Source organism: Triplophysa rosa, linkage group LG7, assembly GCF_024868665.1.
Source record: "Triplophysa rosa linkage group LG7, Trosa_1v2, whole genome shotgun sequence".
Classification (NCBI taxonomy): Eukaryota; Metazoa; Chordata; class Actinopteri; order Cypriniformes; family Nemacheilidae; genus Triplophysa; species Triplophysa rosa.
The window spans coordinates 6,425,993-6,451,028 of record NC_079896.1 but is presented as its reverse complement, the minus strand read 5'-3'; the positions used below and the strand labels follow the sequence as shown (position 1 = coordinate 6,451,028).

The following is a 25,036-nucleotide window of genomic DNA, read 5'->3' as shown; positions in this document are numbered from 1 at the left end:
GCTGTCTCTGAGTACTGCTCTTTCATTGGCCCAGATGTATCGTGAAGGGAAATCTTGGCCAATCAGGCATTACTGAGTGTCGCCAAAAGCAACTTCTGGTGAGCTGTGAGGAATAAAGTGCTTAAAGGAACTCAAGTATACCATTACATCCTTAAAACAAACAACAGTGCTGCAGGACAAAAATGTGACTTGCATAAATGTGACGAAAATAACTAGGTCGTTGTTTTCATTTGAACAAAGACCATGGTAGGGTTTCATTTTCTGTAGAGCCAAATGAAAAAAAAAGAAAAATGAATACAAAATTGACCGTTGCAATATTTGTTGTATGCATTAAGTTTTCTACGTACCACAGAGAAAATCACATAATTGTTTTATAGCCGATGTGGATGAATAAGGTGAACTGAGAGCAAACAGAGAAATCTCTGTCTTCAACTCAGGACCTGCTGCCAAGTTGAAACCCATTTCCTTTTCAACAGTAGTGAAACAGTAGTTTGTTCTCTTGCCCCCTGAATTGGCGCCTGTAAACTGGCCTGTATAAAAAGGACGTTTCTCTCAATTTGGTTGACAGTCTTTGGTTGACAAAAATTTAAACAAATTGTTCTTGGAGGAGCAATCATCTCTGCCCTTCTTGGGCACTTTGTAATGTGATTAAATTATTTAATGAATATAAAAATAATTTACAAAAAATGAATAATACATGAAAATATCTTGGCTAATATTGTGCTGTTAAATCCATTCTTTGCTTTGGCTCGGCAATGATTTCCATTATCCAATGGCCTAAGGCTTATGCGGTCTTGCAGATTTGTAACATTTTTGTTACAGTTGCAGATTTGTTACAGCTTAATTTGAGATATACAAACATATATTTGATGAATACAAAAATAGCTTCTTGGAATAAAGGAATGTGTAATTTTTTGGAGGATCTATTGACAGAAATGCAATATAATATACAATTGATGATCATAATTGATGTCTTCAGAGTAGGGCTGTACCAGAATATTCGAATATTCGTTCGGTGGGTTGGCATTCGATTTTCAATTTTGAGATTCGAATATTCTTTTTTTCCAAACACATCCCCGCGAGACGGTTCGCATTCTCGCATGAATATGAATCAACCATAAGTGAACGTCATGATTTAGTTAATCTGAAGGAGAAGACAAAAATGCAGAAGACCTCAGGTGTGTGGGAACACTTTAAATTCAGTGAGGACAAGACAAACGCAGTGTGCCAAACATGCGGTTTGAAACTGGCCTACCACAACAGCACATCAAGTTTGAAAAATCACATGAGTTCTGTAAGTAGTACGCCTATAAAAATCCTAGTTTGTGATTTATTATGTGTTCAACTTAATGTGCGTGTTGCGCAGATCTGTTTACGTTATCAATATAAACACATATTTGGAGCAGTTTGAGACCCGGTGTTGTATCAAAATCCTACTCCCCGTGAGATTACGACTCCCCTGTTTTCCTTTACGAAGGATAGGGTTAGGATTAGGTGTGGGGGCGGGATTTAGAGATAGGGACCAATCACAAAGCAGCATCCTAAGTGAATGAACCAATCAGAATTAGGGGAGTCGTAATCTCACGGGGAGTCGAATTTCGGTGGCACCAGTAAAGAGGACAGGTTGCATGTCACTATGTCGCACGTATCCAAAGTTTTTTTTTCTTACTGTGACATAATGAGGAATTTAAACGGTCTCATGCCCGTCATGCGTTTATATCCGCGTCTTTGGCGCAGTTGGCAATCAAACTGCATTCTGTGCCTGAGCAACGAACAAGAAATACTCAAAACATTTTTCTAAACTAACGTAAGAAAGGAAACAAAATATATCTAATTTACCATTGAAAACAAAACAAAACTATTTTAATGGCTGCAACAGTTTAAACAGTTTTTCCATGTTATGCATTTAAATCCGCACTCCAGCGCAGTTGGCAATAAAACTATGCTAGCACCTGAACCACACACACAAAAATACTCCAAACATTTTTCTAAATTAACTTAATACAGAAACAAAACGAAATATCATTTGCCATTAAAAACAAAACAGAACTATTTTAATGTGAGGCGCGACGCTTCTGGCTCGCGCTGTTCTGTATACAGTTTATTAAAAGTTTATTAATTCTGAGCATGTCACGTGTCCATATTGCACCAAAATGCGACACTCCACTCCCTTGGGTCCGCAGCAACACACCCGCCACGCGTGAAGTCGATTGGATGAACGGTTCTCAACATAATAAACAGACGACTAGAGTATTAGAGACGAATATTCTTGCCTTTATTAGAGAGAAGAATATGTTCAGCCACCTACATCCGAAGCTTCGAATATTAGATGTTGATTACTACTGAAGTTTCGATGTTCAAAAAATGGTAGGCTATTTGCTACAGCCCTACTTCAGAGGTGTATAAAGTTCTTACATAATGAAGCGTTATGTTTTTATTACATTAGAATGAGCTATTTCTATCTACATACAGGTCCCCTTGCACGGAATTCACCATGTTGTTTCTAAGGTAGCCCTAAACAGACAGAGCGCGTTTCACAAATACGTCATCTCCTTCGGCGAAGAAGTGAAAAAGTGATCACATCTTAACCCTGTGTCAGCACCATAGTGCTTTAAAAGGGAGTGAGCCGTTGGTTGCAATTCGAAACCTCACCACTAGATGCCGCTAAATTTCATAAACTGGACCTTTACACTACAGTAGACTCAAAATAAAGTTTGTTTCTATATTTTAATAGACCCTTTCAATATTTGTATCTCCTGCAAACTTGCTTTTAAGCTGTACTATAATACAATCCATTTTATAGCACAGCTTGAATATTTCCATGGGTAACCTCTGAACTAATGTAACGCACACTTAAGGCAGTGTTCTTAAAATATGCAGCAAGTTTTTCTTTAGTAACTCGGTCTCCCATTCACGATAATGGCATGCTGTTCTGTGTCTTGCTGAGAGGGTAATTAACACCATTGCTGCCTCCTTATTATCACTGATGTTCAAGATTATAAAGACAAATGTGGGCGCACACAGCGCAGAAGTGCAGAGTCATGCCTGCAGCGTCTTTGCAAATTATCTATGTCCTTGGAACTACAACCGCATCGCACTGATTTTTGACACGCAAGTGTGAAACACAACAAGTGATCAGGGATCAGTTAACGCCATCTAATGTCTTTCCTCTATCCCTGTGAGTTCACTGCTGTTTGACAAAATCCACTGTTTGCTCTTAACCCATTTAAAGCAATCTGGTTTACTTTGGAGGACTAAACTTCCATTAACATTCATGCATATGGCACACACTTTAATCCAAAGACAAAATTACAGTGAATTCAAGCTATATATTTATCAGTGTGGGAATTAAACCCACTATTGTTGCGTTGCAAACACAATGCTCTATGATATGAACTAAATCCTCATCCGAAAAGAAGCACAAGTTTAGTTCTCCATTGCAGCAGGTTTTTAGATTCCCCTTATTGATCAGTGAACTAAACCAGATGTTTTGGTGCAAGGTGAATTTCTTGACCACACAGCACTTTCCTGTTTCTTCCACACATTTCTCAGTCTGCTGAAGGTAGAAGATCTTCTCTAGAGAGTACTAAATCAAATTTAAATGGCCACCCTTCTTGCCCTCACCTCCATTTTCTGCACTACCTTGCAATTTGTTTTAATGCTGAAACGTGGCTCGTTACTGCCCCCTAGAGATTAACTTGATGTCTGTATTGTTAAAAGATGGCTCAAATTCTAACAAAACAGTATACTTGCAAGGCACCTAAACATTTGGATAACCCACTTTTGCCAAATATCCCCAAATGAGCAGCATACAAAAAAAGAAGAAGGTAAAAACTATGAAAAATAGGAAAAAACTCCTGGTTTTGTCTAATTAAGGCTATTCATTTGTAGAGAATATAATGATGACATTTTCACAACGCAAGGTCAATTCCAAATGATCCTGAAATAGAAAATAAAAGTAGGATTTCAGATCAGAAATGTCCAGAGAGAGGGTGCGATTTTTATTTCTGAAATAGGTTTACGTTTCTTATTAATGAGTAAATTATTGTGTACAATTATGTTGTAACTTTTTTTACGAGAAAACAAAATTATTTTAGAAATAAATTCCCCCCAAGGCAGTAGCCTATCTGAACATAGGGGCCTCAACAAACTTCCAAGTTAGGGGGCCTTAAAATTATTAAAGTTATTATTTAAGACAAAACATGGCATGTACAAAAATAAGCATGTTATTTAAAAATAAGCGTGTCATCCTTTTTATTTAGGACAACTGCCTCAGAGGGCTTGTAAAGTTCCACACAAAAAATAACGTATAGAAAAGGCGATACCGCAGTTTGCCACAAGATGTCAAACTTGCTTAATCTTTACCCATGGTAATCACAAAAACATTTTTTTTTATTTTGTTAAAATAAAACTCGTTTTTCTCGTGTTTCCCATCATATTTTTTATATTTACTATAAATTTGTAAAGGATCTGAGTTGTTTTTGCTACAACATGGTTGATTGACAGAATCCATTTTTCTGTCATTAAAGGCAAATAGCTTTCCTGTAGCTCAGTGGTAGGAGGATTGCGTTAACGCAAGGTTGTGAGTTCGATCCCAGGGGATTCCACAAACCTATGTATAAATGTATAGGATAATGCAATGTAAGTCGCTTTGGATAAAAGCATCTGCCAAATGCATAAATGTAAATGCGTTTCTCATATAAACACCCCCAGTCACAATTTCTACATAAACACCTTTCCTCCCATTTAATACACAGCAGGGTCCACTTATAGCCTAAGGGTAGAGACGCACTAGAACACCCACTAATCTCAGAAGTAAAGTGCTACCATGGGGCACTCAATTTATAATGGTGGTGAAGCTGCAAGGCCAAAATGCCCACAGGCAAAGCTCAGCTGTGTCTGATGTTGGGGGTTTCTAACTGAATCAAACTTGTGACCCAATAATGTACAATTTTAGTTTAGATTGCAATGTCATTTTTGTGTCAGGTTGATTTGAGCCCTTTTTCTTTTCTCTATACATAGACCCTATACTGTCTTTTTTAAAGCAATATGTCTTAAAATAAATTTAAACAAATAAAAAACAGCATGGCCATCATTAGTCAAAAATGCATATTCATTTTATGAACGTCTAAAAACATGGTTTAATTTCATCTATACATCATGCACGTGATATGGAGTATGAAATATTACATAAACTGAGAGCAAGGCATTAGGTGAACATTGGCTATATTCCTACAATGTGTAAAAGCTTTTCCAGGAATTACATAAAGAAAGAAAAAGGGGGCAGGTTTTTGAATCCAGACAGACAAATATAAAGTTGGAAAGAAAGCAGTAAGGAAAATTGGAATACATGTACTGCAATTACTTCTACCTTTACAGGAATGTCTTTCAAAAGCCAGACACTGCCATCACAAACTATTATTCTGCGTTCAATCGGCTCTTGTGTTCCTGCTAAATCCCACTAAAAGTCTTGAACAATCCTTTACTGTGATTATAGACTATAAACCATGCACATGTTTTAAATATAATGCTTGACCATGTGAGTACACATGAAGAGTTTGGTTCCAAAATGAGATAACTCTTTTGAAAAAAAAATTCAAAAATCGTGTTTTTTATTATGTTATCGTGTTTTTTATTATGTTATCGTGTTTTTATTTTGTTTTATGGTGTTAGTAAGCTGTATTTTTTGTTATTATAGCTTAAATCAAAACAAACCAACTGCAGTTTGACTGATATTAAATGGAATGCACAATAAAAAAACATGATTTTTGAAAATTAGCTTTTAGAGAACCAAACTCTTCACATACATTGTTTTACACAATACCTATCAAAAACTAAATTTAGAAAAGTTTAAAACCCTTACATGGAGTTTAAATGTTTTCACAATTTCTTAAAGGAATAGTTCACCCAAAAAAATTAACAATCTGTTATCATTTATTCTCTCTCTCTCATGTCGTTCAAAACCTGTTTATGACTCTTTCTTCTGTGGAACACAAAAGAAGATATTTTGGGAAATGTGGGCCAGTGTTGTTTAGTTACCATCGTTCTTTAAAATATCTTCGAATGTGTTCTGCAGAAGAAAGAAAGTCACATGCATGTTTGGAATGATATGAAGGTGAGTAAATGATGAATGGGATTCAAAATGTTCTCCCAAAATGACCTTTCTGCTGTAAAACACAATATCTGTTACGGACTGACAGCCTCAGACAGTCCCTATTTACTTTCGTTGCTCATGAATTTTTTTTTTTTTACAGTGAATGCTCTGTCAGTCCCTGTCCTCTGTAAAAAAAAGAAACGAGACAGTTGTACAGGTGTGACATGCTTTTTCTTTCATCTGATTTTGAAATCCTGCCAAAGGGAAGAAAATGAAGAGAAGTAAACCCTTACATCTCACTTCCATGCAAGCTCTCAGAGGGAGCCGGGACCACATTGTATTTAAAAGCTCACGTGCACAGTGTTATGGGACTCCAACAAAGCATGAGATGACTCAGACCTCTTCAAGGTTCTCACTAATAAGGGGAATATGGTCGGTGCGAGATGTGCATGTGTATGACCGATGCATTCAATCATCTACTAAGTCCTGTGTGGGCCATGTTCAACCGTCTCAGTTGGCGTGGAGTCGCTGCACGTCATCGTCATCATTGGGGTAAAGCTTGCAGTGTTAATGCTAATTAATTCAAAATACACTGCGTGGTATTCCTAAATTTTTTAAACGTGTTTTGTTGTTACAAGGAACTAAAAAGGTCACTCTGTATGGCTACCTCTGTTTTACATCCATCGGGCTGAGCATTGAGGGTCTAATCACAGATAGAATTCATTTTTCAGAAAACATCATCCATCAGCAAACAATTCTCAGCACCTCAGACCTTGGTACACACTACCCTCACTTCAAACACTGAACTCTCCTCTTTCGCCCCACTGACTGACACTGAAGTCACCAGACTTCTCTCCAGCCACCCCACCACCTGTCCCCTTGACCCAATCCCCACCCATCTCCTTCAGGCCATATCCAGCACACTCACACCTGCACTCACACACATCATCAACACCTCCCTGCTCACTGGCACTTTTCCATCCACATTCAAACTGGCCCAGGTCACGACCCTACTTAAGAAACCCACATTGGACCCCTCTACTACCGACAGTTACAGACCTGTCTCTCTCCTCCCATTTAATGCAAAAACACTCGAAAGGGCACATTCAACCAGGTGTCTTCCTACCTATCCCATAACAAACTACTGGATGACAAGCAGTCTGGCTTCAAAACAAACCACTCCACTGAGACTGCATTGCTATCGGTCACAGAAGCACTGCGGCTAGCCAAGGCGAAATCTAAATCCTCGGTCCTGATTCTGCTTGACCTATCTGCAGCGTTTGACACTGTCAATCACCAGATACTGCTAGCAACCCTGTCATCTCTAGGAATCTCAGGCTCTTCGCTGGTTCAAATCCTACCTCTCCGGCAGATCCTTCAGGGTGGCATGGAGGGGCTCGCTGTCCACTGCTCACCACATGATCACTGGGGTCCCTCAGGGATCGGTGCTTGGACCACTGCTTTTTTCCATCTACACGACATCCTTGGGACCCATCATACAGGCACACAGCTTCTCGTATCACTGTTAAGCTGACGACACCCAGATCTACATCTCGTTTCACCCAGACGATACCACTGTAGCAGCTCGCATTACAGCCTGCCTAGAAGACATCTCAGCTTAGATGAAAAAGCATCACCTCCAGCTGAACCCTGCCAAGACAGAACTACATGTGTTTCCGGCACACCCAACAGTGCAACACGATCTCACCATCCAACTTAGCAATACCACAATCACTCCTTCCAAAGCAGCCAGGAACCTCGGAGTCATATTTGATGAACAGCTGTCCTTCAATGATCACATTGCAAAGACAACGCGGTCATGCCGATATGCCTTTTTCAACATTAGAAAAGTTAGACCCTATCTCACTGAGCATGCGGCACAACTCCTTGTCCAGGCCCTGGTGATCTCAAGATTGGCCTACTGCAATGCTCTCCTTGCTGGTCTTCCTATAAAAACACTCCAGCTGGTTCAGAACGCAGCAGCACGCCTCGTCACATGAGCCAAAAGGGCTCATGTGACACCCCTTTTCATCTCTCTCCACTGGCTACCGGTTGAAGCCTATATCAGATTTAAGTCACTAATGCTTGCCTACAGGACTGCGCCGGCATACTTTCACACCCTCCTACACTTCTACACCCCATCAAGAACCCTGTGTTCAGCAAACCAGTGGTGTCTTTAATTGCCTCCTCATGAGGGCAGTAAATCGCTTTCCCGCTCATTCTCCTTCACAACTCCTTCCTGGTGGAACATTCTTCCTAACTCAAAAAACTACTTAAAACCCATCTCTTCTGTGAATACTTGACAGACAAATGAAGAGAAGAAAAAAAACCTCTCTCTTTCTCTCAACAGGTAGTGGTCTAGCTTTTGTTGAATCTAGTAACTTTATATTAGCACCTATTGTATTATTGCTCCTTTATGACAAATCGCTTATTGCTCCCTGAACTCTTTGTAAGTCGCTTTGGATAAAAGCGTCTGCTAAATGACTAAATGTAAATGTTAGCAGGAATACCTAAAAAAAAATGATGTCATGTTGCAATTTCTCTTGAGATTTTCATCATAATGAATAAATGAAACCCAACCAATATCTGTTGTGCATGTGAACATTTTGAAATTAGTACCATGCAATATTATGTAAATGTACAGTACATATAACCTACCACGGCTAGTTTATCCACCAGGTTTACCCATCTATTGAAACTGGCGAATACATTGCTCCCAAAACAAATCTTTATTGGACAGTTTCAGCAATTGATAACTCTAGGTACAGCTTCAGTAAAACCAAAGACAGATCAGTGTTTACTGAGTCTCTAGTCAATGCTAAACACAACAGAAAACAACAGAAAAAAGCGCACACTATAAACAAGAAAAAGAAACAATAAGAGAAAAACAGAAATGGTTAAAAATGTCGAAAGAAGAAGAAGAGGGCAGAAAGCAACAACTGCATTGTTACAGTAGATTACAGTCAGGGCCAGTTTGCTTCACAGCACAAATTGAAACGTTCTGAGTTGTGTTGTGATTACTGAGTTATGTAACGTTCCATTCAGACGCGGCAAACCATTACCTTTTAGCATCCTCCAAGAAACTATAATAATCAGCCTTGCTGTCGCTTAGCGTGGCACAAGCCATGGTTTTCCTATGGAGAGGTGTCTATAAATGTATAGCTTGGATGCACTGTAAGTCACTTTAGAATCTGTTAAATGCAAAAAAGTAAATGCATTTGTGTTCATTTGGAACTAGCTGTCATTTCACTTGCACATATGGCAAATCAGCATAGTGAAAAGTATCACAAGCACAAATGAGCAGAGAGAAATTTTGTGGTTAATGGTTAAAGGGTGATTTTTTTGGGAGTTTGACCGCCACTGGTTCTTATGCACATTAAAAAGAAGCGACCGTGTACAGTATTCTGCAAAGCTTGCTGACCCTTTAACACATGTAAATCAGCCACAGCAGGCAGTGGAGAAACTGTCTGATGGAAAAATTGATGGTATGCAATAAATAGTAGCAGCACCTTTATGCAGAACATGCACAGATCAGTGGTGTCATACATTTTTCTGAGAATCACAAACAAACACATTCTCATTCTGGTACATTAAGACACTTGCATGAATGCTGTTGCACACGCCTATTATCGGATACTCAAAGGACAAGTGTAACGAAAACGGTCGCGAATCATGCAACAAAAGAGAAACTGTCCTCTTGAACTCATCTCACACCATTTGAACTGCACTTGAGGTTTAGGCGCATCAGAAAAAAAAAACATTTCGCTGTTATTCTTGCTTTCCAGAGTGAATGTTTCACTTCTGTTGTCAAACATTTCACCCAGCACAAAAGGCTTTCTGAGGTCCATCTTCACCTGAACAATAATTATTGTATTCCTCTGTTGCCACTTTGTCACAGCATGGCTGTGACCCAGTTTTTGAAATCACAACTAAACATAATATTTTACAAATAATTACATTTCAAAATTGTGAATGTCATTCACTAAACATAAATCAGATTGTTGTGTGCATATGGTTAAAATATGTTAAAGGGGTCATATGGTGCGAATACGTGTTTTTCTGTGTCTTTGGTGTGTTATAAGTTGCCCATTCATGTATTAGACACGTAAAATTGCACAAATGAAAGTGTCGGAACAAAAGATGCATTCTAAAAGCGAATGCTCACCCAGACCTGCCAGAAACGCCTGGTGTAACCACACCCCCACAAATCTACGTCAGTTCGTGGTATGATTTGATTAAGACCGCCCAAGTGTATATGCAGGTAAGGTGGGCGTACCTGTCAGTACAATTGCTCTGGAACCTGATGTTCCAAATATGGTAAGAGGCGTTACATTTCCGTCACACGCTTGCAGTATTCGACCAATCACTACGCACTGGTTAACTGGCCAATCATAGCACACCTCGCTTTTCAGAGCGATGAGCTTTGTAAAAAAAATCTGCACGTTTCAGAGAGGCAGGGCAAAGAGGAGATACAAACAAGCACGGTATGTGGAAAATACAGCGTTTTTGAACCTTAGATCGTACACATTGCATTACATCTAAAACAAACGATAATATTCGTTTTAGCCATGTCATATGACCCCTTTAACAATTAATTGCAATACATAAGATACATGAACAAATTTTAGAAAATGTTTTGTCAGGTGTTTTGTGTTTGAATTGTCTTAAGTCCATAATATTAACGTGACCGAATCAACCTGACTTCATGTGGTTAAACCAATATTTCATTGTTGAGGGTCAGATCAGGTAGAACTGGCTTCCTACACGAATCGTTTCACTTCGAAAGTGCACGCTATTATCTGATATTTCAGCTTGGTTTTTACTTACATTTGAATGATGTTTTTGGAACGCTTCAAACCTTGCATTAATGCCTGGCTCCTTTCTGAAAACCACAAGGGAAGAACATTTCGTAATGTCTGACCACATGTCTATGAATGTTTATGTAAATGAATACAATGTTTATAATATGTTTATAATGTTTATAATATCAGAGGAGGCAGTTTTAATAATTGAGTGTCAGCTTGGTAAATGCAATTATTCCACCAGATGTAAGAGTAACAACAGCTGAACTCTTGAGATCAACAATGTCAACAACATTTCCATGTGTTCGAATAACGTGTGCACAATTTTCCACGCAACTTATGAAAGAATAACTCACGATGGTCAGCATACAGTTTAAACACATTCTAGAATATTGTTCACTGTTAATTCTGGATAAATTTGCAAACTTTTGTATAGCCCTACATGACACTATTTACACTATATACATCATTTTTTCAAGTCATTAACTGTCATCCTACAGGTACACTCTTAAAAGATGTAATGCACAACAGTGCCATAAAAAGAATCATTTTTGGTTCCTCAAAAAACATTTTAGACAAAGGTTTCTAAAAGACAGTTTTTTCTTACCTTTTATGAGCAAAAAGAACCTTGCAAAACAGAAACGTTTGGTGGATGTCAATAGCAGTAAAAGCAGCTCGATGAAAAGGTCATATTCTTTATTGTTAATAAACCAGTGGGGATGAAGCACTTAAGTCAAATTTGCTATGAGAACATACCATTCTTTAAAAGAATGACTCACAGCAAATATCTTAATGCCTTCTTAGAACAGGTCTGACAAAATCCATGAGTCAAACAGAGATGTGCAGAAAACGGTTCACAAGAGTAATTGACAACACAAATAAACTCTCACCCATGTTGGTTTCTCATAAATAATTCGAAATAATTTCCATTTTGAAGTCTGACTGGCTGTACCTTCACAAAATGTTAGAAATGCTGTTTTTGGGGTCTGTAGTCTCCAACATGAAAACCCTACAGATTTTAGACAAGATGTTAAGAAGCACTTATAGTTTGTTTTTGGAAAACATGGATACATGTTTGGATACATTTTGGAAACATGAATAAGGCAGGCGCAACACACTTGGGTGCGTATACAGATAGTGATCACTTTGATCATGGCACACTTTCACTTTTTCTCTGTGTACACAAATGTGGGTCTGCTGAGGAAAACAGCTTCACAGACATATTTGCCGGATGCAAATTTAAAGTAAACAGCTCATTCACTAAGTTGCCTCATCTATTAGGGCTTCCGTCTGAGCCAGTCAGTCATATTTATTTATAAAGCACATTTAAAAACAACAGCTGTTGGCCAAAATGCTGTACAAAAATTAAAACATATAAAACAAAGGTAAACAAAACAGAACAACAAACAATACACTACAGTTATGCCACTGTGCTTACTTGCGACCATATGCAATATTGAATAAATACGTTTTAAGAAGGGACTTAAAATCAGTGTATGTTGGAGCAAATCTTATGTAAGTTGGCAAATTTAAAGAGCCATCAAAGAGACCTACATATACCGCCATTTTCCAAACCACAATACATAAGCAGAACATGTTTGATTTTTGATCTTCTTATCACTTGACCTACTGGCAACTACTTTAAAAGCATGCTTTTCTTATATTAAGAAGTATGTCAAGAACATCTGTCAGCAGACTGGCTATTAAAATGCTTTTATGCTTGACTATGATGACATAGAAGTTAAGATGTGACATGAAACTGGCAAGACATAAATAGTGGCATAGAAGTGTGGATTGGTTTGTATGCACCACTGCCGAGAAGTAGCTAAAGCAAGAAAAAAACGATGAATACGTCACTTCAGATGAAGCATGTCCAATTGCAACTCAATGTTTTTCTCAATAGCACTCAAAGCTTTATGGCATATAATAATACACATATTTTGTATTAACAATATTGCACTTATTTTTACTGGTAATCAATATAGAGAATAATTATAATACAGAGTTTTAATTTAAATGTGTCTTGTTTAAAGGAAAAAGGTTTGCACATTTTCATGTGAAAATTTATGCCAGAAACGGCCAAATGCAACACAATGCTGAACAATGTGATCCAGCATCCCTACAGAAAAGTATGAGACCACAATTTTTAAGTATCCACTAGGGGACATCACTGAACTGAAACTGAAGCTATAGGTTGTTTGTGCTTTAAGTGCCTGGTGATCTTTAAATGCGTTTTTTGTCTCCTTATGACCTTAATATTGTATGTGGCTTAAAACCATACACTTTTGAACGTGTATTTCCATGCCAGACGGAGTCATATATTGATGCACTTTATTGGCAACAGACAGAGCAGCATGTACAAGCATTTTCACAATAGGCCTACTATAATTCTACCTCACCATATTATTTTGTCTTAATATGACACTACAACAGCCCCATTTGTATTCACATTCTTCTTGAATCTGATCTGCACAACATAGATGCTTGGTTTGTATCGTACAGTTAAAATGAAGAAATTATAATAAACAACTTAATGACATTCTAACATGGACCTTTTTCGTGGGACAAAAAAGCAGAGGGTAAACTTAAAAAGTACATTTACGCATTTGAGAGACAATTTACAATTTGAAATTTACAGTGCATTTAAGATACATTTCATAATGTGTATTCCCTGGGAATTAAATCCATTACCTTTAAGTGCTAAATTGACCTATGGAAACTATTTTAAATTAATCACGAACCTGCAAACCTGGCATTTTAAAGACAAACCTTATTTGGTGTTTTGTGATTTTTTTTACATTAAAGTATACCATATATACAGTGGAACCGGAGTATTTACATGTTACTTCTGATAGTGCTCTTACATTATCACCGTATGGCAGAGGGGCTTTTAAAGCTCATATAAAGAGAGCTGACCACAGTGGCTTCCTCAGGCAATGACTCCTTCACATTGCTGCGCTCCATGCACAGTAGAACCCCTAACAGTTTGGGGGAATTCATTGTAAAAAGAAGGTAGATACAAGGATTGGCCACGCTGTTCAGGCTCGCCAGTAACATGAGGACAGTAAAGGTGGCGTCTGAAATAAAAAAATAAATATAGGTTAGACCACAAAATCACATTTGATCATATTCTATACAGATCAACTTTCCAAGTGCGCGATGATGTGCGTAACCACTGCTTTGCGCACCGCACACATGTACGGAACATTAAACGCTAATGAAACGTTAAAAATGATCTTAAATATATTTATTCCACTTACTTTCAGTGGGAGCCGAGGCGTCCCATACAGACCACATCTGCACTGTAAAAAACGGAGCCCAGCAAATGGTGTAGGTCAGCACAATCACCACCGTCATCTTCACCGTCTTAATTCGAGATTTGGACACGGATACCACGTTGCTGGCTCTAGAGGAAAGAGGGTTCGAGCTTCCATCTTTCCCCTGCTGCTGCGTTTTCATATACATGTTAATCTGAAGCGCACGGCAAATGCACACCTGGCACACCATGACCGTTATAATAGGCAGAACAAATATCACCAGAGTCGTCCAAGTCACGTACGCTTTAAGTCCCCACGGCTGATTGAACTCTGCCCAACAGTCATAGACACCCGGGGCGATCTGAACCCGGGAGAAAATAAAGATTTGCGGAATGCTTAAAATAAAAGATACAGCCCACGCGACGCACACGGGCAGGTTCCAGCGCGCTCGCCTTCTCTGGAAAGTCACCATAGGGTTGCACACCGCTTGGTAACGGTCCACCGTCATCACAACTATCATGTAAGTGGACGCAAACATGCCCACGACCTGAAGATACTTGACCGAGCGGCATACCAGGTCGGGACCGAGAAAGCGGTCCGTTAACTTCCACATGAGCTGAGAACACACCTGGAAGAAGGTGACCACCAGGTCGGCCAGACAGAGATGCGTGACAAACACGCGCATCCGAGACACCTGTTGCCGTCTCCTCCAGAGCGCCAGCAGCAGACCGAAGTTCAGCATCACCGCGCATAGAAATATAACGCTGAGCAACACGATCTCTATTTGCGCCAGATATTCATCGCGGGGTTCATCTCCCGTCTCCAAACTCGCGTTGCTTAGGTTAAAACGATAGTAAGACATTTTCTATACGTTTTAAGAGCCTATATGACAGGTGTTAAATCAAGGAAAGTTCATGTCAAGAGTCACAGTTTTCACACTTCTCATGCTTGTGGTTAGATGAAGGTAAGGATGAAAGTTTTATATGTGGGTTTAGGTGACGGAAGGAGGGGCTTTTTTCTCGACCACTTGCGTACTCAATATGGCATGAAGTACACACGTTGGAGGGGCGTGATGTGCCGAATTAAAAGAGGCACGATGAATGCGGCGCACAAGGACAATAAACGTATAATAAAACAACTTTCAAATCCCCGCGAAATAATAAAAATGGTTTCCATTACAAATAGCATTATGACCAGTGCAGTATTAAAACCATGGTGTGTTCTGGGCCTTACCCAGTTTAATGGTGTTCTATTGGTTCCCATCCCCAGGATAACAAACCACCAATCGAGATAGACCACTATAGCTCCATTAAAACCAGTAAAATTCCCATTATAACCATTAAATCTACTAGAATTTTCTTTTCAGCAGGGATGAATTATAAATTATGTTTGACAATCTTTAAAGTATTTTAAAAATATTTTCTAATACCGTATTCATTTCTATCCACCAAGTCAAGCGTGAAAACATTAAATATCATGAGAATACTCCTTTTGACCTTTTAACATGTCAAATGGAGATGAATGAAAATAATAAATTAGAACTTGACGTATGCATTTTACATCTTAACTTTTTTATCTCGATTCACAGTAACTTAAACATGTTTATCAAGGCCAGAATAATTGTGTGTTTAGTAACAAAAGGGTATAGAATCAACACAACAAGACTGCTTTTACAGTCACTCACTTCCTGGAAATCTATTTTACTTCTATAATCCAGTGAATTTTGCTCCTAGAGCCAAAAACTAAAAAAATGGTGAGTTGTGAATAACACTGTGAATGACAAACAACACTCAAAACATAATGAATCCAATCCACTGAATAGAACATCACACTGTAAGAAGAGATGTGTGCTACTTTAATTCAAAGTAAACACCTGGAGAATTGGTTACATAACCATCTAACAACCATGAACTGTTGAGAAAAGGAACATCATTTTTCTTCATAATGAAACCATGGCTACGGCTTCATGAAAGTGAGCTTATCTCATCACTGAGAGACAGCTGAATTACCTCCTTGTAATTACACAACTTCGCAATTACCAAAGGGCAAAATCCTGCATCAAATGAACAAAATGAACTTGGCATCTTTGCAACCCTCAATTTGCATATTTAAACAAATATTAATCCAAGACGATATGTCAAACTAAATTGCCATTTACAGAGAAAAAGAATCAACAACTTCATGCGTAATTAACAAAACCTAAAAAGTGTTCGTCTCTGTATGCCGGACCATTTGTACCAGTGTTTTAAATGTGGCAATGACATTCTCTGCATCCTGAACGTCAACATAAAAAATGATAATACACACGCTACAGATGGCCCTGATGGTTTCTTTATTCCTCTTACTTGTGTTAGCATGTGGACGCTGAACATGTACAATACATCTGTAGTCTTGTATCAGGATCTGTTGAGAGTGGCCAGGAGTTCCTCTTTGCCCATCTGATAGCGGCTTTTCTTCCACGTGTCCCTGAGCTCCTGAAGGATGGTGCCAATCTCTTTACCCGAGGTGATGCCCTGCTTGCGTAGGTCATGCCCACTGACCGGGAAACGGGGGATGGACCACCTACTGAGCTCATTAAAGATTTTCTTTTCTCCCTGATACTTCAGAAGCTCCAGTACTTTACTCTGGGTGTCCAGCTCTCGAGACTGCAATTAGTCAAATTAGATATTTCAATTAAAAATACAAAAATGAGGCGTCGAAAATCTTCCAATTTTATTTTGTTCTTCTAATTTTATTTTGGTTATTAAAACTAAAGGGCCACAATTAAAGTACAGCAACTAATATTTCGACACTTATTTTGTATGAAACCTATGATAGGGAGCTTATAAAAATGTACATACATCAATGATGAAATCTGTGTAGGGTTTAAGGCTGTCGTGTTCATCTTTCCCCTTAACAAGGTCCCGTCTGTACTTGACCAGAAAGATTCCCAGGGTTTTCTCTTCTCTGGAAACCTTTAGACGCAGATCTAGTCTTTCCACATCCTCCTGGGTTCGAAACAGACTGGACAAGACGGTCATGGGTTTAGGAGAGCCATCGCATGCCCTCTGCCAGATCTGCTTCATTTCTCCTACATTGCCATCTACTGGAAGACCTGTATAAATGCACGGAAACAGTCTGTACTACGACAAATGATTTTGTGTGACATTTACACATTCACATTTATACATTTGACAGATCCACAGCGACTGTGTAAAGTGCATTCTGTGTAAAGTTAGCCTTCCCATCACAGACACTGTTTCTTGGTTCTCACCTATGTACTGAGCCAAACCCAACTCATAGATGAGCTCCAGCAGATGATCGGCATGATGTCCAACCACCATCTTTTTCAGTTCCACCCAGATCCTCTCCCCTGAGATACCAGCCAATCCATTAGCGTTCTCTCTTATTGCCTCCAAAGTTTCAGGTTCATGTTGTCCAGGTTCAGCTGCCACCCGCCCGTAGAATCTACAGCCAGTATGATCGGAGCATAAACGATAAACCACATCGTCCATTTAAATATAGTAGAAATTAACAGATAGCGTCCATCATTAAATCATTTTTTTACCACAAATTGACACAGAGATAATAAACAGACAACCTTTCTCGAAGTAACAAGTGTCAAACAAATGACCGAGAGCATCTTTTTAATCACCTAATTTGGAGTTTGCTTCGTCTTCTTTTTTTCTAGTACCTGAAATATCTCAAAATTCGCAGAAAGTCCTCCTGGATCCTTAGTGAAGCGCTGCCGACAAACCGTACTTTTCTGTTCTTGAGGTCCTCATAGCCCTGGAAATAATCGTACAAAGTCCCATCTAACCCTGTACATACACAAATCAAGAATACAAAATTGTACAATAAAAAAATCTGAAATGGCGAACATCAAATTTACAAGGAATCCATTCATTTAAATTTAGATTTAAAATGTTATACATTACCTAAGAACATGGAGTTTATAGTAAGGTCTCTGCGCTCGGCATCTTTCTGCCAGTCAGTGGTAAACTCCACCTCTGCATGCCGCCCGTCTGTCTGTACGTCCACTCGCAAAGTGGTCACCTCAAAGTTTTCATTATGAAGCTACGCAACCAAAGTACAAAGTCAGACATACAGCCAAGCTTATATGAAGATAAACCAACAAAGGAAAGAATATCTGGGTAGATAAGATGCATCTGGGTGCACACAGGCACAAATACTGTATGTGCTATCTAATCTAAACAGCTGAATTTTACCCTGGCAGTGATGGTCCCATGCTTCTCTCCTTTGTTATTGATCATCCTGATTCCTGCTTTCTGAAACATGTCCTTCATCTCCTCTGGTGTGGCAGTGGTGGCAAAATCCACATCTTCAGGCCGTTTTCCTGAAAGGAGGTCCCGCACCGCACCTCCTGCGATTCTCAGCTCAAACTGTTGCTTTTCAAATATTTCTGTGGATTTAGAACAAAGTTCATTAATACATCTGCTTATTTTAAAGTTTAATGCTTAAATGCTTAAAAATAGTTTGGTAGACATGTGTTAATGTATTGTTTATAAATACTAATTACATTAAATAAACGAATTGTCTGGAACTGCTGACTTTTTATGAATTATTTGTACTGGAAAATGAAGGAAATTCACCAAACAAACGCCCTTAAAAAATTAAAAGCATTCAACAACTGATACTTTCAATTTGATACATCATTTATATAAATATTAATTTGTCTAACAATATTTAAATCACTGTACATTTCCTACAGAACAAATAGCATAATATGACAATATGTTAGCTACTTAACATTTTGAATAAATATTAAGGGAACTTACCCGCAAGGCTAACAAGCCCGTCAGTGAATAAAGATTTTAACTCTTTAGTTTTCAGTTGCATGGTGATGAATGACCTCAGACTCCACGTGAGATGAACTCGGTTGATCAGCGTGGGCCGCAAAAATAATCTAGCCCACATCTGTGATACTAAAACAACAAACAGCCGGCGTCAGTATGCCCTCAAATATCCCCCTTACAAAGATAATGTTTTGTAAGTTAAATGCAAACGATGGTGAGAAACTCTTTGAGACAACGCGGCTGAGCGGCACATAAAAATTATACAAACTGCGAACGACTATAATTGTAGTTACTAAACAATGAACACAAACACATGAAATGTCAAATATGTGTATATATATATTCACCTGAAGAAGACGAAAATCTACCTTACTGCACCACGTTCAGCCATGACAGCAAGAATAGGCGGAGCCACGTCACGCACAACATTTCCGGGAAGCATACGTAACGAGCGAGAACAAGCAATGAAGATTGCTGATTGGATTGTTTTTTTAAGTCCCGCCCATCTTGTGCGTGTAAGAACGTTTATTTTACCTAATTTAATCAAATAGTGAATTTTTTGTAAATTATTTTGTGAATGGGCAAGGATGCGATGTGTTAATATTAAGATTATTTGGTTGTCGATTGTAAAATCAAGTCTTCAAACTTTAAGTCCAAGTGAAATTAAAAATGACAATTCTTATTTTTTCATCAAATATTGCAGCGTTTATAGTAAATAGCTTATCAATGAGGGTCATTTTCTTTTCAAAATTCATGTACCCTCATACTCTTCAGTTCAAATCTCAAAATGCACTTCCGCCCTGAAATGACCATCCATCTCAAATGACGTAAATTAGACGGTTTGGCCGGAGCATCCGTTAACTCCTCCCCTTCAACTGTCAGTCTGCTGCCATTTCAAAATCAATGCAACAGCTGTTTTACATATCCAATCAATTCGCAGTGGAAAACGCAGGCCACGCCCACTAATTTTCTCCTTTTCTTTTTGGTGTTTATAGGCATTTTTTATTAATATAGTACAAAAGAGTACAAACATACACAACTCATAACAACAAAAATTAAATTAAATTAAATTAAAATTACATAAATATAACTTGGGGTATAATTTGAAAAAAGAAATTACAATTTATCTCAGGAGTAAAAAAAATTAAGTACATAATTTTAAATTACATAGCAAGTCTTTTTTGCTTTTTTGTTTTTTATATTGCTTAAAGTTTGTCCACATTGTTCAATTTCTCTTACAAAATGTTAAAAATTTGGCTTAGCTTTAACCCATTTTTTCACATGAATGTGATATTAACCAAGTAAAATAAAAAGTTGTACCAGAAAAGATATTGTACTTTTAGAATCAATGGTATCTTGTACAAAAATAAAGATGACATCATAAAGTTCAATTTAACTAAAGTTGTAAATAATCTTGAACAAAAATTAGAGACGTCAAACCAAGACATTTTTGAATATATACAATCAAAGAAAAGATCGTCTCACAGATTCTTTTGTTACACCACAAAAGTCGCAAGAATTCTCCAGATCTAATTTCAAACGTTCAAACAATCACAAATGTTCTCCTTTTTTTTCTTCTTTTTTACAACAAATGTTCTCCTTTGAAATTCCTTTTAACTCGGAAATGTGTCCGAATACGGAAGAAAAAACGATCGCAACTTCCGGTTCACTTTGTTTACTATTAAAGTAACCGCCCATATAAACCTAAATGACATCGCGAGAGGAAGTGACACATAAGTTGTGACAGTAGAACGGCTCCTGTCCGATTAAAGTAGTTTAATGGCTAAAGTGGAGATCGCTCCTCTGAGATGCTGGGATGATTTCTTCCCAGGTTCAGAGCGTTTCGCCAAACCAGACATGCAAGATTTGTCGAAATGGAACAACAGGGTGGTCAGCAATCTTTTGTACTATCAGACAAACTATCTGCTTATGGCCATCGTTATTTTCATGGTTGTAGGGTAAGTGCTCGTCGATAACTAAATGTGTCGTCAGTGAACCTGATCATGCAATGTGTGTGTAATGTGGGTTGTGGTTGTAAGTCGATTGCAATAGTCAATTAACGTTACGCTTTCAAATAGTATTTTGAACATCTCTTGGGCATGTCAACGTGAACATTGGGTCATATTTGGTAACGCGATATTTTTAAACGTGATGTTGACGATAAATAAAAATACTGTATCGCCCTAGTGTCTAAATGTATCATTATGCGTTGAAAGTACTTTGTTCTAATAATATAACACTAACAAAAAGTGCTATGCTACTTTATAGGTAAAACCATGGTATTCTTCTTTTGAGTAAAAGTAAATACCATGGTACGTGAATAAGGTAATCATTCATCATGTAGCATCTGGCACCATCACTATAAGGAATTTAACGCTGTGCTAAAGACAAGTGACTATTCCTTACACATTGGCTGTATCATGTGCTCGAGTTAAAGAATAATGTTGTATCTAATTTAGAACATGATCTAATTTGTATCTATGTATATCTGGACAGCTGTGTCTGTAATCTGGAGGGCCAGTCTATGTCTGGGGATTTGGTGAAATGTTAACCAGTTGCTAAAACTGAACAATAACAAAGGGGAAAACTCATGGCACTGACCAATGAGAGTTGTTATACAGTATACAGTTGGCCAAAAAGTTTGGACACTGAAGCAACAATTACATGATTGCAATTTCATTAGGTAATACAATATCACGTCACTATAATGCCAACATCAATCCCAATGGAATTAAAAACTGCTCATAATGTTAATAATGACAAAAAGTATTTTGATACACTATAAGTTGTTCATAGTAGATGTGATGAACACATGTGGTTACTCTGCTCTGCTTTAAATATATATATATATATATTATTCATAATATTAATACATTTTTATTATTTTTTTATGAATAATATTAATATTTCGTTAAAATAACATTAATAAAAGTCTAAACCAACAAGCAATGAACTTGAGTTTTTTGTGGCTGTATTATGTTGTCAGATTTTTTAAAACAAGCATTGTATGGTCAGCAAAATATTCATGTACTTATACGTTATAACCAGTAGGTGTCACCATAGATACAGCCTTTGTCTCTTAAATAAAGTCTTAATTAACACCATTTTCGTTTTATTAACTTCCTGTCACCGTACAACTCTATGTCCGCAGGTTATGGAATCCTGTTGGCATGTTCACAGGTGGAGCAGTGATCACTTCAGTCATCATTGGCTCTGTATGGGCAGGGGAAAACAAGGCAATGATCAAGAGCTTCAAAAGGGACAACCCTACCTTATTTGTTTTCCTAGTCTTGGTGGTGAGCTACCTCCTTATGTCACTCTTTGGTGGAGTCATGGTGTTCCTGCTTGGCATTAAGCTACCACTTCTTTGTAAGTGTATGGAGAAATATTGTCAATGTCATACAGTACTTACAATTTAGAAGTAAAATCAAGAGAAACCAGACTGTCGTCAGTTAATGGAAATGTGTTAAAAAATAATGTGACAGATCTCATTAGAAGTATGTCTGTGCAAAAACATTCTGGATTTGGTAACTGCTATGTAATCTAAGTCATAACTAGAGGATAAATTATTATTTTTTGGTCATTTTGCATTTCAGTGATCTTCGCACATGCATCACTCCGCCTCCGGAACATGAAAAACAAACTGGAAAATAAGATGGAAAGTGCAGGACTCAAAAAATCACCCATGAGTATCATACTTGAAGCACTGGGGCAACAAGAAGAGAACCTCAATAAGATTCAAAGCTTTCTGGAGAGCAAACTCAACGAATGAACTTTTTTTACCTTTCTGATGTTCTCACAAATAAATGAAGGAATATGAAGAAATGTTTATATGTGAAATGTTTTCAACTGGCACAATTTTCCAAATCTACTGTATTTCTCTCAACATGCACGTTGAGCTTCTTTGGCTTCCTCAGTGTATCAGTGTAAGTTCCCGTGGTTATGCACAACCAGGAAAATCAGGAACATTTTCAAGAGTTTTCCAAAACATGAATATGAATAAATCCTGATAAAGTCTATTGCGCATATAATTAAAATGAAGAAAAATGGGAAAGTTGTGGGAAAATGTTCAAATATCTGCTCATGAAAAAAATAGTTTGGGAAACCTGTTTTTCAATGACAGACTGGGAATCTGTATTTTTTAAGCACAGCGTTTATATAATGTGATGAAGCACAGATTTGTTTACACTTCAGGTCATGTATGTATTAGGTCAGCCATATGTTTGTGCTATTTTTTTAATTTTTTTATTTGTATTTACTTTATTCTCCACGCTGTGAAAAACCAAAGTGTTGTTATAGTGTCATACAAAATAAGAATGTCATCAGTTTTATGCAATATCCAAATGTTTGCAGTGTTGTGTTGTACAATAATATACAGATCACACAGTAATTTAAATGAGCTTATTAAATCATGGTTATCACCTTAAAGGGATAGTTCACCCAAAAATGAGAATTTTGTCATCATTTACTCACCCTCAGATTGTTCCAAACCAGTTTCAATTTCTTTGTTCTGCTAAACACGGGAAGATATTTGGAAGAATGTATGTAACCAAACAGATCTCATCCCCCTTTGACTCCCATAGTATTTATTTTCCCTACTATATGGCAGTAAATGGGGGATGAGATGTTTGGTTACTGACATTTTTCCAAATATCTTCCTTTGTATTTAGGGTGAATAAATAATGATAGAATTTTCAGTTTTGGGTGAACTATCCATTGAAACCCTCAAGGTATAATAACTCAATCTTTGTGATATTTGTTGAATTTTCAGTAATGCTGTACTAATCTATATCTACATAAATCTATGCAAAAGACTTTGATAATAAAACCAAATGTGATATCACGTGTTTTTGTTGTTTTTTTGCAAATACTAAATTTAATCATTTAAACCAAGTATGTCAAGTAATGCATATGAAAACAGTAACTGATAAAAGGGCAACCATCTCTTGTAAGGAACTGTGAATGTTTATTACATGTAAGGAGCATGTTGGCTCACTAGGGGTGAAGCTGTACTGTGTATATATATATGGTTACATTACATTGCAAACAGGTGGATAAAGAGTGTCACGGTTAAGTAAGGCACATTATCGGAAACCCATTTGACAAACGGAAGGAGATGCATATGTCGGTGAGAGTCTAATATAAGGTTTGTGTCAGCTGGGGATGACCTCTGTGATAGTTTGGCACAGCTGGTGTCTACGAGAGCTAGAGGAGCACAGCTGCAGTGCAAACATCTCATTACACTTCAGTAAGAGTGAAGGGCAAACAGCCTTGGGCCACAGTTCATCAGAACAAAACCTCTGTGTCTTTCTCTGAGGTGAGATCACATGAAGGGGTGGGGAGAGAGGTACTCTTTCAAGGAGGATGAATTTCAGGGTGTTTTTTACATTTGTGCATCTGGCAGATACTTTTTTCTAAAGTGACTTATACAGTGCACTTAAAATATTATCGTGCAAGTTCTCTCGGAATTGAACCTGAGGTGAAGATCACAAGATCACATTTTACTGTAAAATCTAAAGTAATGTCTGGCTATTTTTTATGAACTTTCTTCCTCCAAATTCTCATTACATGTCTGATAAAGGTCAAATGGAACCAAATCCTGTACACTATAAATCCTTGCAAAAAATATACAAATACATTTTGAACAAATGTATTTTTGCAAGGATTTATAGTGTGCAGGATTTGGTTCCGTTTTCTCATTACTGTAATATAAAATACACACTGATCAAACTTATTTTTTTAAATTAGCAGATCAAAGGCCACAGTAAAGTTGTTTCTGCTCAGTTGGTAAAGCGAACGTCATGGGTTTAATTCCCTGGGAACACAGATAAAAAAACTATACCTTGAACGTTCAAGTTGTTTTCGTATTTTCTCTACAAATAAACATTGAAGTATTAAATTGGAAGCATTAATCAAAGGTGTACAGTACATTTAAAAAGCAAGTAAGCTGTTGTTACTTCACTGTGTAAACAAGACACCATGGCATCTGGATATATATCTTTGCTTATCTTTAGGGGAGTGGCTCATGTGCTCTTTGAGTGCCATAACATGTTCAACTGGTTTGATTCTTCCCATGTGAACATAACA

General features: G+C 37.7%; 3 protein-coding genes across 3 annotated transcripts; 1 reads left to right on the top strand and 2 right to left on the bottom strand.

Moving 5' to 3' along the window:
• Positions 1 to 13,228: 13,228 nt before the first annotated feature.
• On the bottom strand, positions 13,229 to 15,437 carry avpr2b.1 (arginine vasopressin receptor 2b, tandem duplicate, 1). The gene is made up of 2 exons (XM_057339036.1): positions 14,157 to 15,437; positions 13,229 to 13,973 (listed from the first exon to the last, which is right to left on the bottom strand). The coding sequence occupies exons 1-2, from the start codon at positions 15,013 to 15,015 to the stop codon at positions 13,765 to 13,767; spliced, it is 1,068 nt and encodes a 355-aa protein (XP_057195019.1). The 5' UTR covers positions 15,016 to 15,437; the 3' UTR covers positions 13,229 to 13,764.
• Positions 15,438 to 15,726: 289 nt separating this feature from the next.
• On the bottom strand, positions 15,727 to 19,413 carry trnt1 (tRNA nucleotidyl transferase, CCA-adding, 1). Its single transcript, XM_057339035.1, has 8 exons — positions 19,297 to 19,413; positions 18,932 to 19,078; positions 18,362 to 18,555; positions 18,071 to 18,209; positions 17,827 to 17,953; positions 17,407 to 17,600; positions 16,994 to 17,247; positions 15,727 to 16,798 (listed from the first exon to the last, which is right to left on the bottom strand). The coding sequence occupies exons 2-8, from the start codon at positions 19,068 to 19,070 to the stop codon at positions 16,550 to 16,552; spliced, it is 1,296 nt and encodes a 431-aa protein (XP_057195018.1). The 5' UTR covers positions 19,071 to 19,078; positions 19,297 to 19,413; the 3' UTR covers positions 15,727 to 16,549.
• A 1,222-nt stretch (positions 19,414 to 20,635) lies between these two features.
• arl6ip5a (ADP-ribosylation factor-like 6 interacting protein 5a) lies at positions 20,636 to 23,782 on the top strand. The gene is made up of 3 exons (XM_057338161.1): positions 20,636 to 20,907; positions 22,101 to 22,318; positions 22,546 to 23,782. Exons 1-3 carry the CDS (start codon positions 20,729 to 20,731, stop codon positions 22,719 to 22,721), a joined length of 573 nt encoding a protein of 190 aa, XP_057194144.1. The 5' UTR covers positions 20,636 to 20,728; the 3' UTR covers positions 22,722 to 23,782.
• Positions 23,783 to 25,036: the final 1,254 nt, after the last annotated feature.